The sequence below is a fragment of the Calonectris borealis genome, chromosome 6 (assembly GCF_964195595.1).
Source record: "Calonectris borealis chromosome 6, bCalBor7.hap1.2, whole genome shotgun sequence".
NCBI lineage: Eukaryota > Metazoa > Chordata > Aves > Procellariiformes > Procellariidae > Calonectris > Calonectris borealis.
This window is the reverse complement of record NC_134317.1, coordinates 26,480,350-26,494,713: the sequence shown is the minus strand read 5'-3', so window position 1 is coordinate 26,494,713 and position 14,364 is coordinate 26,480,350. Positions and strand designations below refer to the sequence as shown.

At 36.7% G+C, this 14,364-nt stretch overlaps 1 protein-coding gene across 1 annotated transcript in view; it reads left to right on the top strand.

Annotated features, from left to right (window-relative positions):
* TTN (titin) overlaps positions 1-14,364 on the top strand; it is a 246,608-nt gene that overhangs the window by 139,925 nt on the left and 92,319 nt on the right. The window contains exons 188-205 of the mRNA XM_075153897.1: positions 3,366-3,430; positions 3,502-3,892; positions 4,101-4,376; positions 4,609-4,884; positions 5,037-5,176; positions 5,663-5,789; positions 5,876-6,139; positions 6,244-6,510; positions 6,648-6,911; positions 7,450-7,589; positions 7,715-7,841; positions 7,961-8,227; positions 8,327-8,593; positions 9,101-9,367; positions 9,464-9,603; positions 10,577-10,703; positions 11,456-11,598; positions 14,095-14,218. Of these exons, the coding sequence (XP_075009998.1) occupies positions 3,366-3,430; positions 3,502-3,892; positions 4,101-4,376; positions 4,609-4,884; positions 5,037-5,176; positions 5,663-5,789; positions 5,876-6,139; positions 6,244-6,510; positions 6,648-6,911; positions 7,450-7,589; positions 7,715-7,841; positions 7,961-8,227; positions 8,327-8,593; positions 9,101-9,367; positions 9,464-9,603; positions 10,577-10,703; positions 11,456-11,598; positions 14,095-14,218 (3,672 nt within the window). The remainder of the gene's footprint in view (positions 1-3,365; positions 3,431-3,501; positions 3,893-4,100; positions 4,377-4,608; positions 4,885-5,036; positions 5,177-5,662; positions 5,790-5,875; positions 6,140-6,243; positions 6,511-6,647; positions 6,912-7,449; positions 7,590-7,714; positions 7,842-7,960; positions 8,228-8,326; positions 8,594-9,100; positions 9,368-9,463; positions 9,604-10,576; positions 10,704-11,455; positions 11,599-14,094; positions 14,219-14,364) is intronic.

Below are 14,364 nucleotides of genomic sequence, written 5' to 3'. Positions count from 1 at the left end.
CTCGCCCATCGTTCAAAGGGCCTCATGTTACAGTAGAGCTCAGATCTTGGGCACTTGAGAAGCCTAATCGTGAATGTCTCTTGGCCATTGATTTTGTGATGTAGCCAGACCTGCAGTGGCATAACTAACCCATCTTATATAGGTGGTCAGATAGGCCTTAGAAAGCAGTCGTTTTCTGCTACTTTTAACCTGGATTGGATTTAAATTGGCAAACTAGTGGGACAATGCTCTGTACCATAACAGTGGTTTACTTAGGTCTTCTGTACTGTTTGTGCGTGCCATTGTTATCTTTCTTTTGTTTTGTGATTGTGTTGTAAGTTTTCTGTTGTGTGGAGAAAAAGTGTTCTATGTTCATTCTATTTCAGGTATAGCTGGAAATTTTGTCTTAAAATATATTGTTCCTGATGGTTATTCTTATGGATTTTAACTCTTTAAATTACCTGTGAAACCTTTGTAGCTGCAGAAAAGCCTGATGCACCATCTCTACTAAAGCATAGAGGTAAAATGCCCCCAGTGGAAGAAGAAGAGCCCGAGTCAATTGTGTTAAAGAAGATTTTGGTTGAGAAACGCTTGCATGAAAAAGAAAGAGTAAGTCCTAAGGAGACAGTTCTGGACATTCAGACAGTAGAACCACACGAGTTTAAAATCGCACTGGAAACAGCTGATGGAATACTGAAGCCAGGTGGAGATAAGGAGGAGAAAGTGGCTCTGAAATATTTTGTCTTGGCTCCTGAAGAAGAGCCAGAAATGACATCTATAGTTTCAAGAAAGACTACCCTTACAGGTGAGAAAATAGAAGTTGCAATGGATCACATTACTTATGCAAAGGATGAACAACCACTACCTGATAAGGAACTGAAATTGATTTCTATAGCATCTGAACATGCGGAAAGAGATTCTGGGGATGAAAAGGGGGATAAATTTAAATTGGTTGTTCATAGGGAAGGTGTTGTAGGGAAAGTCTCTGACAAATTTAGTGTTCTTCATGAAGGAAAGATTCCCATGCATGAAAAAGAAGAGGAAATTGAGTCAATTTGTGCACCTAAACATATACCTAGAGATCCATATGAGCCCAGGGACCAGAAAAGACTTCTACGAAAAGAGAGAAAATCAAAAATCAGTTTGCAACATGAAGAATTTCCCATTAAGGATAAAACTTCATTTGTAAAGGATATCACAGAGGCAGGAATAGCTGAAACTCCTCTGCTTAGAGGTGAAGAAGAGAGAGGAGGTTTTACTCTAGAGAAATTTGAAGTTCCTCTTGGAGAATGCATGAAGGAGCATGGCATACAAAATAAAACTCAATGGATGAAGAAATCTGGTACCACAGTAGCTGAAATTCCTACAGCTAAGATTCTTAATAAGGAAGCAAAAAAATTGGAAATTACTCAAGATGATGAGAAAGATGAGAATCTGGACTTTACATTAGCAGAACTACATTCCTTAGATCTGTCTGAGGAGACTAAACCAGCATTGAGAAAAGATGTTGACCTAGAACACCCCACTGAAGATGAGGAGGTTCCCAGAGAAAAATCTTACATAATCTTTAAACCATCTGTACTTAAGCCAGAAGTAGTGGAAAGGAAACCAAGAGAAAAATATTCTGCAGAAGAAGGAGAAGTTCATTATGAAGAGGGTTCAGGACAATTGTTGACTGAGAAAGCACTCCTAAGTGATAAAAAAACTGGCAAAAAGATTATACCAGAGAAGGAAGAGAAAACTACCTTCAGCACCCACTTAAAAAAAGACAAAGTTAGACAGTCAAATGCCCCTGAAAAGCTGCCTGTGGAAAAAAAAGAATTTGATACAGTGATTACAGGAGAAGGAATGGAAGGTGAAGTTTCCATAGGAGAACATGAAAAAGGAGCCAAAGGTGAAATAGTTGACAGATCTGAGTCAGTAAAGGAAGTTCCTATTCAGCCACCAGGGAGTCAAGATAAAAAACAATTTCAAGAAGTTCATTCCATTCAGGATGAATGTAAAGAAACTCCAGCTCTCAAAAGCAGCAAAGATAAAACTGAAGAAAAGAAATCTTCTTTTACTGTGGAAGAAGTGAAGCTTTCAGGAAAAGAAGTTCCAGTGACAGAAGGTACCTCAGATGAAAAAACATCAGCTAAATATGGTATTGGAAAAAGCACATCTGTTACCATGAGAAAAGAGAAGGGAAAGCTTTCAGACAAAATACCATCAAGCAAAGGAATCCCTGCAAATGGAGAAGTTACTTACTCCTCAAGCATAGGTAAGATAATAACTCCCAAGAAAGCAGAAGGAGAGAAAGAATACCGGAAATCAGAACCTGCTCACATGATTGAGCAGGCCAGTAGACTTTCGACTGACAACAAGAATTTGGATGCACCTGGAGAATCGCGTGAAGTTCTGGATGTTCCTGCAAAGTCTCATGCAAAGCGAGGTGAGGAAGACTGCTGCCAAATTCTTCTACAAAGTGCTTGTACTATTTGCTTCAGGAGAATACCATTTGCCATTGTGATGTTTGTTTTTGTTCTTTAACAAAGTTCACATTTCCATCTAGTCTGTCAGCTGGCTGTATTGGCATTCAGCCACTCTTGACATGTTTGTCTTACCTGTCTGTACATAAATCCATGTGCTCAATGTTCATTGTCTTAGTCTTACACTTTTATAAGACTGCATAAATCATGTTGTGTGCCATTATCTTCTCAGAAAAACTCACGCATTTTTTCTAGTACTCATTTTTCCATCCACTGCAATAAAATCTGTCCTGTATTTCATTCATATCATTCTCCCATCAGAAGTATCTTTTATATTTCCTTTCACAAAATGATGATGAGAAACAGCATAGCATGGGAAATATTTTCAGAAATCTGAGATAATTCATCACAAGATGGGCAACTAACAGAACATCCCTCACTCGTGAGAGTATCACATTGTCCTGAAACATGTATTTAATTTATACAACTTATATTTCTGTTGTCTTCATTAATAAAAGTGTGTGCTTTTTTAAAAAAAAAACCATATAATTTGTAATAAGTACTTAACCTATTTTGGTTGACAGGTGGGTATTGATCAAGGGCCTATTTGTGAGCAAAGTGTCAGGAAATGGCAGAATTATACAAAATAATGGGCAGAAGAATAAATTGAGGAACTAGGGGCTCCTAAGCTGCCTTTCAGTCCCCACTACTGAATATGTGTCTTTCTCATGCTTCAAAATATTGAACTTACCATTGAGATACAGATAGCGTAAGTTGTATAAATATATACATATGTTTATATCATCCTCCCTTTCTCTCTAGAAGAGAAAATCTGATTTGTAAAAGAAATGTTTGTCTTAATTTTAGTATGTATGTTTATTTAACTACATTCCTAATAATATTGCTGTTCTACTTCAGAGGCCAAGCCACCAAAAGAAGAAACTCCAAAGGGTATCAGTCCAGTCAAAGGTAGGATACTACAAGTCAATACCTACAAGCAAAAGCAATAAATCAGGATTAGTTTATTCATTTCTGAATCTGAATTACAGCCAAGAAGACACCTTCACCAGCAGATGTGGAAAGAAGGAAACTCAGGCCGGGCAGTGGTGGTGAAAAACCTCCTGAAGAGCCTCCATTCACTTACCAACTCAAGGCTGTACCCCTGAAGTTTGTCAAGGAGATGAAAGATATAGTGCTAACAGAAGCTGAATCTGTTGGGTCTTCTGCAATCTTTGAAGTCCTTATTTCACCATCCACTGCGATTACCAGCTGGATGAAGGATGGAAGTAACATCCGAGAGAGCCCAAAACACAAGTTTATTGCTGATGGCAAAGATAGGAAGCTGCATATTATTGATGTCCAGCTGTCAGATGCTGGTGAATATACTTGTGTATTACGACTGGGGAACAAAGAGAAGACCTCTACAGCCAAACTCATTGTTGAAGGTATTCCCTGTTTCAAGTTTATCAATAATTTAAAGGCTAGCTACTTCTCAAGCTAGAAGTACTGGTACTTTGCGAATTTACAGTGGTTGGTAGATGCATCCTTTTGTTTCCATCAATCACTACACATATTGATTTAAGATGTAAGGCATTTCTGCATCACACCTTCTGTATATAAATGAGACAAATCAAAATGTTGTGTTTCCCACAGAACTCCCAGTGCGGTTTGTGAAAACTCTTGAAGAAGAAGTCACTGTGGTTAAAGGCCAGCCACTGTACTTGACATGTGAGCTTAACAAAGAAAGAAATGTGGTCTGGAGGAAGGATGGGAAGATCATCAAAGACAAGCCTGGGAAATTTGCTCTGGGCATTATTGGTTTGTCACATTCCCTCACGATCATTGATTCAGATGATGCTGATGCTGGCACTTACACTGTTACCGTTGAAGACACTGAGCTGTCATGCTCATCTTGTGTTAAGGTAGTAGGTAAGCAATGAAAATCGTGTTCTCCTTTCTCTGTAGGATATTTGGCTGTTTTAAACTTAGGAAAGCTTTTTTTTATAGTATTAAAATATAAATGAACAGATAAGATTTTTACAGCTATTAAAACCTTGTTGTAATGCAAAATCTGTTAGTTCTCTTTTTCCTATTTGTGACCCATCTATTCATACTAAAAGTCTGCTAAGCTGTTTTTTTAATGTAACTTTTTGTCATGCAGAAGTGATAAGAGACTGGTTAGTAAAACCCATAAGAGACCAGCATGTGAAACCAAAAGGAACAGCTACTTTCACCTGTGATATTGTCAAGGATACACCAAACTTTAAATGGTTTAAAGGAGATGAGGAAATCCCTGCTGAACCAACTGACAAGACAGAAATCTTGAAAGAAGGAAATAAAATTTTCCTGAAAATCAAGAATGCTGGCCCTGCTGATGTCGGGGAATATTCAGTGGAAGTTGAAGGTCGCAGATACCCAGCTAAACTGACCCTTGGCGGTAAGGAAGCTTTTCTTTGTATTATATTTAATCAGCTGATAGACCAATGTTCAAAAACCTCTAAACAAACAAACAAAAAAGGTAACCTGAATTATTATAAAACTCTATCAAAACTTGACCTAATTATATATGTGTTCATTTGTGCACTCTAGAACGTGAAGTTGCACTTCTGAAGCCATTAGAGGATGTTACAGTTTATGAGAAAGAAACAGCAAACTTTGATACAGAAATATCTGAGGATGATATTCCTGGTGAATGGAAGCTGAAAGGAGAAATCCTGAGACCCTCACCTGTAAGCATCCTTGAATTTTACAACACAATTTATTTAAACTTAAACACTGTGAACAAGTTCCCTTGAGTCTTTATGGTAAGATCTTTGCAGGTGTGTCATTGCTACTCAGTCCAGAATGTAGAAAGGCTAAGCATTATCGTGATTAAAAAACACTGGTTCTCTAAGTAAGAATTGTATGCTATAAAAGCCAAGATTTGAAGGCCTTCATTTTCTCAAAGGATTACAGCACATTATTCAGACAATAATAAAAATATCTTGCATACATTGCTAGGAATGATGCTGACATTTAAAAGAAGTGTGGAACGCTGAAGAAATGTACTCCATTCTTTTATTATTGAGTAAAAGTGTTAACTTATCTTGAAAAACAATTCCAATCTTTCTAGCTGACTCTTTACTGTATGTAAAATATTTATAGAATCCCTTTACTAAAAATACCTAGTAGTAAGGCATTGGCATTGTATTTACCAAAATCTGTCATCTCTCCAGACATGTGAAATCAAAGCTGAAGGAGGAAAACGCTTCCTAACCTTGCACAAAGTCAAGTTAGAGCAAGCTGGTGAAGTTCTTTACCAGGCACTTAATGCAGTTACTACAGCTATCCTGACAGTGAAAGGTACGATGCACCATGGAGTATGATATCAACTTAAACAGAGTTCATATGGAGCATGTTACAAATGATGTGTCTTGTTTTGCTTCCAGAAATTGAGCTGGACTTTGCTGTGCCCCTAAAAGATGTTACTGTCCCTGAGAGGCGCCAAGCAAGGTTTGAGTGTGTCCTTACCAGAGAAGCCAATGTTATATGGTCTAAGGGTACTGATATACTCAAGATTGGAGAAAAATTTGACATCATTGCAGATGGAAAGAAGCATATTCTTATAATCAATGATTCTCAGTTTGATGATGAGGGAGAATACACTGCTGAAGTTGATGGCAAGAAGAGCACAGCAAGACTGTTTGTGGAAGGCAAGTATCTTCTTATGAACAAAACAGTAAATAATGGATAAAGAATGTATCTTTTAGAACCACATTAGCCTTTTTCTGATGGTATTTATGTGTCTACATTACAGGTGTGAGACTGAAGTTCATCTCACCTCTACAAGATCAAACAGTGAAAGAAGGGGAAACAGCTCGCTTTCAGTTTGAGCTTTCTCATGAAGACATGCCAGTGAAATGGTACAAAAATGACAAGAGACTCCACACAAGCAGAACAGTTTTTATTACTTCAGAAGGCAAAGTTCATAAACTAGAAATAAGAGAAGTAACACTTGATGACATCTCTGAAATAAAGGCCGTAGTCAAGGACTTGAACACACAAGCAAACCTCAAAGTCTTAGGTAATTACATAAATAATTTAAAATATGCTATATAATATGTATAAACAATTTTTATAAGTAGAAAGTGACAAAATATTGATGTTTTAGTAAATTTTCATTATTAATTTATCATTTCATATCCACTATGCCTTTTGTAGAGGCCGATCCATATTTCACTGTGAAATTACAAGACTACAGTGCTGTGGAGAAAGATGATATTACTCTGGAGTGTGAACTTAGCAAAGATGTGCCAGTAAAATGGTACAAAGATGGTGAAGAACTAGTAGCTTCCAACAGAATTTCCATAAAAACAGATGGCTTGCGCCGTATCCTGAAGATCAAGAAGGCTGCAGAGAGTGATAAGGGTGTTTATGAGTGTGACTGTGGAACCGACAAGACAAGTGCTAATGTCAGCGTTGAGCGTAAGTTATCATGCCTTGGCTAAGGGAAAGTACTGAAACCTTTGTAAAACGTGTAGACAAACAGATACTCTCTAGAGTACAACACCAAAAATTGTTCCCTTAAAAAAAATGCTGTTATGATAAGTAGCTGAAATATCTAGCTTTACAATTATTAAGAGTATTTACAAGACACAATATATCTTAAGATATATAAATGGTTGTTGTAAAGACAGTGGTGATCAATTATTCTCTATGTCCATTTACAGTCAGGAAAAAAAGCAGTTAGTTTAATTCACTGTAACAGATATCTGGGTTAATTATGAGGAAAAATACTCTTACTAAAAATAACTAAACTTTCAGACATATTATAGAAGGGGGTTGTAGACTGCACAAACTTGCAGCTTTTTAAAAAGAGGTTAGATAAACATTTATCAGTGATAGCATTTGAATGTCCTAAAGAAGGGATAGGGAGAGAGTTGAGATCCTTTCCAGTACTACATTTCTATGGTAATGAATGAGTGAGTAAACAGGTGTGAACTTTTGGGTTTTTTGATTTTAGCTCGCTTAATTAAAGTGGAGCGCCCACTGTATGGAGTGGAAGTATTTGTTGGTGAAACAGCACGTTTTGAAATTGAAATTTCTGAGCCTGATGTCCATCCTATATGGAAGCTAAATGGAGAAACCTTAACACCTTCACCTGTAAGGCTTCTTCTTTATTTTCAGACCATAATTTACACTAGAAAAAGCATATTTAATAATAATGTCTTCTGAGTGGTTTCTTAGAATATTCATATTTGAGGGGGTGTGTGTTTCTTTATTACCAGGACTGTGAAATCATTGAAGACGGGAAGAAGCATACTCTTGTCCTTCATAACTGCAAACTTGATATGACTGGAGAAGTGTCTTTCCAAGCTGCTAATGCTAAAAGTGCTGCTAATCTGAAAGTGAAAGGTACAGTCTGCACTCTGCCAACATTTCCACATGTATCTCGGGGCATGAGAACAAATCTAGCAGCAGAAAGGTCTATATGAACCTATCACTGAACTGAAAGTGCTCTTCTTTGATTTCAGAATTGCCTCTCATCTTTATCACTCCACTAAGCGATGTGAAGGTCTTTGAGAAGGATGAAGCCAAGTTTGAATGTGAAGTGTCCAGAGAACCCAAGACTTTCCGCTGGTTGAAAGGAACACAAGAGATCGTTCCTGATGAAAGATTTGAAATTATTTCAGAGGGAACAAAGCATGCTCTGATTATTAAATCTGTTGCGTTTGAGGATGAAGCTAAATACATGTTTGAAGCTGAGGATAAGAGAACAAGTGCCAAGCTAATTATTGAAGGTCTGTCTGACTTTGCCTTTCTAGAAAAGATTTGCACCATAGTCCTTGAATAGTTTTTATTGATAACATTATTATTAATGAAATGTTATGTTGTTATAGGTATCCGCCTGAAATTCATTACTCCTCTCAAGGATGTAACAAAAAAGGAGCGAGAAACTGCGGTGTTCACTGTGGAACTCTCCCATGAAAATATCCCTGTTGTCTGGTTCAAGAATGACCAGCGATTACATACCAGCAAAGTGGTTTCAATGACAGATGATGGCAAATACCATACACTCACAATCAAAGATCTTACTATTGATGATACGTCTCAGATTAGAGTGGAAGCTATGGACAAATCCTCGGAAGCTAAACTCACTGTTCTTGGTAAGAATACCCAAAAGAATTTTCATGATGTATATTATCAGAAGAGTCTTATTAATGAAAAATGGAGATCAGGAAGTCTTGGGGTTGGTTTTGGTTTGCTTTGGTCGGGTTTTTTTGGTTTGGCCTAAATCTACATTGTGATTTTTGACAATTTTACAATTTGTTTGTCTTCTTGAGGTCTCCATTTCCCCATCCATAAAGGACAATTAAAATAACTTTAAAATTTCATGCAACTGTTGCAAAATTAACTGTTAGATACTTAAATGGTGCTCTGAAACTCCTAGAGCACCAAAGCCATGTTCTCAGTAGTATTAGTAATATGCTAAATTATTTCTTAGATATTTGTTATTTTCTCTTTTTGCAACAGAACCGTATAATATTTATAAGGACTATATTTAATCCTTCTTGCAGGACATAAACAAGAAATGTATTTTATGGTAAGAAGTAATTGTCCTTTTTGAAAGACTAAAACTTCAGACTGAAACATATCTTAACTTTTGCTTGCAGAGGGAGACCCTTACTTCACTGGGAAGCTGCAGGATTACACTGCTGTAGAGAAAGATGAAGTAATCTTACAATGTGAAATCAGCAAAGCAGATGCCCCAGTGAAATGGATGAAGGATGGCAAACCAATAACTCCATCAAAGAATGTTGTTATTAAGGCTGATGGTAAAAAGAGAATCCTTATCCTCAAGAAAGCTTTGAAGACAGACATTGGACAGTACACTTGTGACTGTGGTACTGATCAAACCTCTGCTAAACTCAATATTGAAGGTATGGTTATTTTACTGGGCTGCTCTGTAGTAGAGATCTTTTGGGGTCTGTTAGAGATTGAGGGAATCAATCACTTTTTTTTTTTTTTTCCTCCAGACCGGGATATTGAGATTATACGTCCACTATACAGTGTGGAGGTGATTGAGACAGAGACTGCCCGTTTTGATATTGAAATCTCTGAGGAAGGTGTCCATGGTAATTGGAAGCTAAAAGGAGAACCCCTGACTGAATCAGCTGTAAGCAAATATTTCAAGATGTTTCTTATATGTGTCTCAACAATTTGCAGGGAGGTAGGGTGTGAGGGAGAAGAAGGTGGCTGCAGAAACTAAGTGAAATCTCTTTCTGCTTTCAATAAGAGTCACTATCATAAAAATACTGGGTTTTTTTCATCAATAACTTTTAAAATGTAGTATAAACTTAATCCAAAATATTATATAAAATAGGTAAATAACAAATGATTTTACATAAATAAGTACATTCTGTATTGCTAGTCCTTAACAATCGTGTATCCAAAGTTCAAAGACCTCATGGAATTCACTTAAACATAATAGCATTTAAAAATACAGACTTGGGATTGTCTGCATTTACCTTTGGGTTTTGAGTTATGTTTGGTTTAAATAGATGTAGAACACATTTTCAAACCCTTTTCAGTTACTATGACAGCTAAAATTTGTTTAAAATGGTATAAGGCTTAGCCAAATATTCTTAATTCCTTGCTGGAAGGATCTGGAAAATTAAGAAACAATACAATCACGACCGGCAATAATTTGGCAACTCTTTGATGTAACAGTACCAATGTGAATAGTACACAAAGATCGGAAGTTCCATGAAAATCAGTGTCTGGATAAGAGAACAGGATCCTTCTCAGGGAAAGGTCATAGCTGAAGCTTAGTAATTTCTAGTTCTCTTAGGCTTCTGACTGGTCTATATATGGATATATTGGCTAGTCAATCAGCACATACCATTCACCAACACGAATGTGTTGCCTCTTGCCCTCTCGTTCTAAGAGGAAGCAGACTGTATTAGGAAGAGACTGAAAGGAAAGGTCTATGAATGAAAGTTTATAAGGTGTATTGCAGATGGCAGTGGGCCTAAGTGTTGTGAATGGAGGAGGAGATAATAGATGCGTGGTATGAGGAGAAGTAGGGCTCTTATGGTGAGGAGCACAAAAAAGATACTGAAAAAATTGTTTCACTTCTCTTTTTGCAGGAATGTGAAATCAAGGAGGAAGGCAAAAAGCACTTCCTTACACTGTACAATGTACGCTTAGATCAAGCTGGTGGAGTAGATTTCCAAGCAGCAAATGCCAAATCTGGTGCTCACCTTCGAGTGAAACGTAAGTGTCTTTTAAATTGAAATTAATTAATTAATTAATTACAAGGTACTCATTGCCTCTTTGGAACAGGTGAACAAATCTCTAGACTATATTGAATGCACAGCAATTCTTTCCAGAACAGCAACTCAAGGATTAATTACTGAAGCCATCGTAATTTTTTTTAGTTAAGGAATGTCCTATATGTTTTTTAACCTCGTATATAGTTTATTCATATAGGAGAAGTAAAAATAAGGAGATGGCCTTGAAGGCTGCGTCATGGTCTGGCATCATATGTTGTTATGAAATCAAAGTATTACAAGCAAAGGCTTTACTGCATTAAAGTATCATGTTAACCTGAGAGGATGGGATCACAGTGATATCTGGGGATAGGGCTAAGAGCTTGATGGACAGAGACAGACCACACAGTTGAAGACCACTTGTTTCCCACTCCAATCCTAGCCCTCGCTATTTTGGAAAACACATGCCTTATCTAGCAAGAGGCATGCAAGGCTTGGCAGGGAGACAGATGCACAGCAACTTTCCTGCTGACCTTGTTCAATTTAAAGAAACACACTCTGCAAATAGGAAATTTTAGGTCACCAGCCCTCCCCTAAAAACCCAGGGTGGCCTCTTCTATTTAGGGAATTTAAAGAGCAGCATTCAGATGTCTGTCTCTCATGAGGGAAGCCACCGTGGAAATTAGTACATAAGGGCAGCAGCTCTCTCTTGGGTAGAAGTGACTAATCTGAAAATGATGTCTTCTCCTTACCAAGCTCGAGTAATTGGCTTGCTGAGACCCCTCAAGGATGTAACAGTGACAGCTGGGGAATCAGCAACCTTTGATTGTGAACTCTCTTATGAGGGAATCCCAGTAGAGTGGTTCCTGCAAGGAAAGAAACTGGAGCCCAGTGATAAGGTAAAGAAACGAAACTTTATTTTTCCTCATGTTTCCTCCACCTTCCTCTCTTTCAACTCTCTTCCCCTTCTGTATTTTGTATTTACCTTCTGCCAGTAGAAGCACTAAGGCACAGCAATACAGGAGTGCTGCTGTGCCAAATGATAAATCCTCACTAAAGCAGATACAGCATTTTTTCCCCCAGAAATTCCAGTATTCTGGAATACTACAAGTATTTATCATACGAAGAGAAACTAAGATTCAAAAATATCAATGATTACAACAGTGATTTTGTTCCTGATTCTGTTGGAGACTCAGACACAGGGGTGAATGATTTTTGCTTAATTGGAGGTTACAATTTGCTTAACTGTACGTTAATTGTAGTTACAGTGAGAGGGTTTTGAAAGGTGCTATCAGGAAATGCTTTTTTTCTCCTGAATGCTGAGTTGCAGTCCAATTCTGCTTATAAGGGGATTAGGAGGATTCAAATTCCATTTCAGGCATTTGTTCTGGCTCTCCAGATAACTTTCTGGGCAGATTTGCTTGTCAAGCACTTCTCACTAGCTATTTTTAACCCTTCATCAAGTGCTGGCTCTCAACTCTGAGATCTGAGCAGCCTGGAATGCAGTTGGTTTAGTATTCAAAGTTAATGGTAGGGGAAATACATAAAGAAACATAAAGAAATACATTAAGAAACACAAAATATAAATGGATATCACTGGTTTTAAGACTTCTTTTTCATGTACTAGGCCTAAGGGAAATAATGCAAAAATTAGAAACCTCAGACAAAGCAAATTTTCAAGGTTTCAGAACCTGTAATAATGCTGTTAATAATACTTTGGTACAGATCTTTTTGTTTTACATATAATTTTTAGCATATTGTTTCAGGTTTTACTAGATTTTTCTGAGCTTCACCAAATTTGCCTAAAATAAATAAAAAATATTTCATAAAAAAAAAAAAGAATATAGAAATAGGAAAAGAAAAACCGATCATGGCGATAGGCAACCCTATTACAGTATTTAAGGACAGATAAACAACATTGAAACTCAGCAGGTGAGACGTAATAAATCAAGCTAATTGCTTCTGAGTCTAGGAATAAAAATGTGGAAAGCTATTTATCAGTGCAGTGGTTTGACAGTTATTACTGCATGGCAAGAAAAATATTGCATGTTCAATATTCTGTATGATGGAACATTATTTTGTTCTTATCTGTCTGAGCTATCATTTTAATTACATGAAAAAAAATCTAGATTTTCATTCAGTTTACATATACAATCAAAACTGTCATTTTACTTCAGTTGAAATTTTGTCAAGAAGAAATTCAGAGTAAACCATATATTTACTTGATGCATCACTTTCTGCCCATTAAAAATAGCCTCTTGAAACACTTTTACTACCGTCTTCAAGAATCAATTTAATTGTACAAGTGTTTCATTTCAGCTGTTTTTAATTCAGACCGTTATTTTGCCTCTGTGGCTGACATTCAGCTATACACATATAACCTTTATTGAAGTGACTTCTTTCTTTATCTTTACTGCTTATCTTGGTCAAATATATATTTGCCTTCATCTCAATCTCTTTCAGACGAGCATTCACTAGAGCTAGTTTTCAGGGACACAATGACCATTTGGGAGGAAGGACAGCCTCTTAGTTCCTTCCTTCCCTCTGAAGCAAAAGGAACTGTCTTCTCCAAAGTAACTTAATCTTTTACGCTTCTTCCTGAGCAGAAGCTTACTTTTCTCCTTTATTTTTCTGAAACAGCATCTACTACTTGATCACATACTTCTCTGAAAACAAATAAATAGAATTCTTCAAGAGCTATGTTAAAATTTACGGCATGAATGAGTAGCAGCCCTCTTAATGGCTGCAATGCAGGATGTATCCTTGAATCCCCCAGGTCCACTCCTAGAGAAAAAGGATGTTTGTGTAGCGGTAGCCCAATTCAAACTCATGATTGCAAAGTAGTTTCAGCAATAGATCAACAAGGAAATGGTTTTTTTAGGCAGAATTTTTTACCAAAATTTAATAATAGAAAGTCAAATCGGCATTTTCAAAAGAGTGTATGAAGGGGGTGCCAAACCTCTCTCTATCTCTCTAAAAGTTTTTACTTTAGATGTAACCAGGAGTAATACCAACTTTTTCCCATAAATTTACTTATTTTGGTATTTATTAGTACCTGCTCAAAATAAACATGATCTCAAGTCAGCCTCATTTTGAACTTTGATAGTAGACTCAGGTTTTCTAATACAAGGACACAAATACCTTAAAACATGGGGAAACTTAAAATTACAATTACTTGTAAGTGAAAGGACAAAACAGAAATGATTCTTAAAATCCTCAAAGCATTTGTGTCTTGAGCTATATCTAGTATATACAAAAGGACATAATCGAAAATTCATATAAAAATAAACAACCAAACTCCACAGATAACAATAAATAGCAATGCTATTTCATTAAATATTTCTTAAATATTTGTTGTAAATACTTACAAAGGGGTTTTTTATGTACTTTATAAGGTCATGACACGTGCTGAAGGAAGAGTTCACACACTTATTCTTAGAGACGTCAAGTTAACAGATGCGGGAGAGGTATCACTGACAGCAAAAGATTTCAGAACTCAAGCAAATCTTTTTGTGAAAGGTAAGTCAGCCATTTTAATTACACCATAGTCAGTGTTAATGGCCCATTCATGATTCACCCTCGAATAGGATGTTAATATACACCATATATCAAATTAGTAGAATCATACATACAATATTGGACTGGTAAATAACTTTCCTGATTAA